Here is a 1,686-nt window from a genome sequence, read left to right on the forward strand (position 1 = left end):
ACTCGTGATATATTTGCTGGAAAATATATCCGGTCCAGTATTTATCCCTATCTTATTCCAATTAATTTTTCCAATCCATCACATTAATTTACAAATATAAATTAAAGAGCCGCTTTAAAAAAAAAACTAACAGAGCACGGGGGTACATCTTTGACATCCAATCACACATACACTTGCATGAGTATATACATTTAAAATAGATGATGATAGAATCATAGAAGTATTACGTATATCATAATCGATGAAAAAATATTCATAAATCATAATGGGTTTCTTCTGCCTACAAAATGAAAATGTCATGCGTTAATCATAAAACTGGAAGAAATTGGAAAAGATAGAGACCTTAATTATAAATTTGATTATAATACTTATTTTACCAACCAGCAACGAGAGGGTTGGGGGATTACAACTTGCACTCATACGCGGTAACTACCTAATTTATCTCTCTATATAAACCCTAAAACACCTTCCTTGAAACACCACGATTTCCTATAAACATTTCGAAAAAAGGAAAGAAAATGGGTGTGAAATGCGAAGGAGCATTTGTTCTTATTGTTATTGCATCGATGTTTGCAGCGGGTGCAGCAAACAAGGAGTGGAGCAGCGTGGCCGGAAACTGGAACCACAGCCACAGCCATCCAAATGCAACTTCCAACAGGTTCATAGTCGGTGGCTCCGAAAACTGGCATTTCGGCTTCAACTACACTAAGTGGGCCATCAACACCGCTCCCTTCTTCCTCAATGACACCTTAGGTAATTAGCTAATTACTAGTATTACAAATGAGTATTTAATTGTACGTGCAGTAATTAATCAGTATTTGAGATGCAGTGTTCAAGTACGACCCACCAAACGACACGACCTTCCCTCACAGTGTGTATCTGCTGCCGGACTTCTGGAGTTTCAAAAACTGCGATCTGAGAAGAGCGCGGAAGATCGGAGAGGTGAGTGCAGGCGGCGGCGACGGCTTCGAGTTCGTGTTGAAGAGGTGGCAGCCCTACTATTTCGCGTGCGGCGAACACGGCGGTGCCCACTGCAAAGATGGCCTCATGAAATTCGCCGTCTGGCCCTTGATCCGTTGGTTCTACTGAATGCAGATTATAAACTCACCAAATTAATTAATTAATTAATTAATCATAATCTGAATAATATAAGATAAGATATTTGTTTGCATGTGTGCCTGTGATTTTGATTGTTTTTCTTTTCCACAACATCTTTTGTTACTCATCTTGCTACGCTACGCACCGTGAAGCAAAATTTGTAACAAAAGACTCCTTTTATATTGTTGTTGAATTTGTATTCTTGGCTTTCAAATTTATTATTAATGAAGTGATGACGTTGTTTGGCTTTTTTATTGCTGAGGGAGAAAATAATCTTCGTACTTGCACATTACTACTACGATATTATAAACCACGTGCTGCGGAGGAAATGCATTTAATTTCTTAGACGTGACTAAAAGAGATAATTGACAATGGTCATTTACTCTTTCAACAGAGTTTCAAGCATGATCAAATATTGGTCTCTCCTCGCGTATTACCAACAAATTACCTAATTCAATATTTTGTAATTGTAGACTAAATAAAATGTCCAACTTCATCCAACACCATTGCCATCCTTCAATTAATTACGGGAATTTATGATAAATTTGAAAATTGATCTTTCCACCGTGTATAAATCTCTTTATCCTA

At 37.4% G+C, this 1,686-nt stretch overlaps 1 protein-coding gene across 1 annotated transcript; it reads left to right on the top strand.

The window, feature by feature from the left end:
• The first annotated feature begins 397 nt into the window (after window positions 1–397).
• LOC131000917 (uncharacterized) lies at window positions 398–1,352 on the top strand. The gene is made up of 2 exons (XM_057927064.1): window positions 398–753; window positions 830–1,352. The coding sequence occupies exons 1-2, from the start codon at window positions 519–521 to the stop codon at window positions 1,087–1,089; spliced, it is 495 nt and encodes a 164-aa protein (XP_057783047.1). The 5' UTR covers window positions 398–518; the 3' UTR covers window positions 1,090–1,352.
• The last annotated feature ends 334 nt before the right edge of the window (window positions 1,353–1,686 follow it).

Source organism: Salvia miltiorrhiza, chromosome 8, assembly GCF_028751815.1.
Source record: "Salvia miltiorrhiza cultivar Shanhuang (shh) chromosome 8, IMPLAD_Smil_shh, whole genome shotgun sequence".
In the NCBI taxonomy this organism is placed as follows: Eukaryota; Viridiplantae; Streptophyta; class Magnoliopsida; order Lamiales; family Lamiaceae; genus Salvia; species Salvia miltiorrhiza.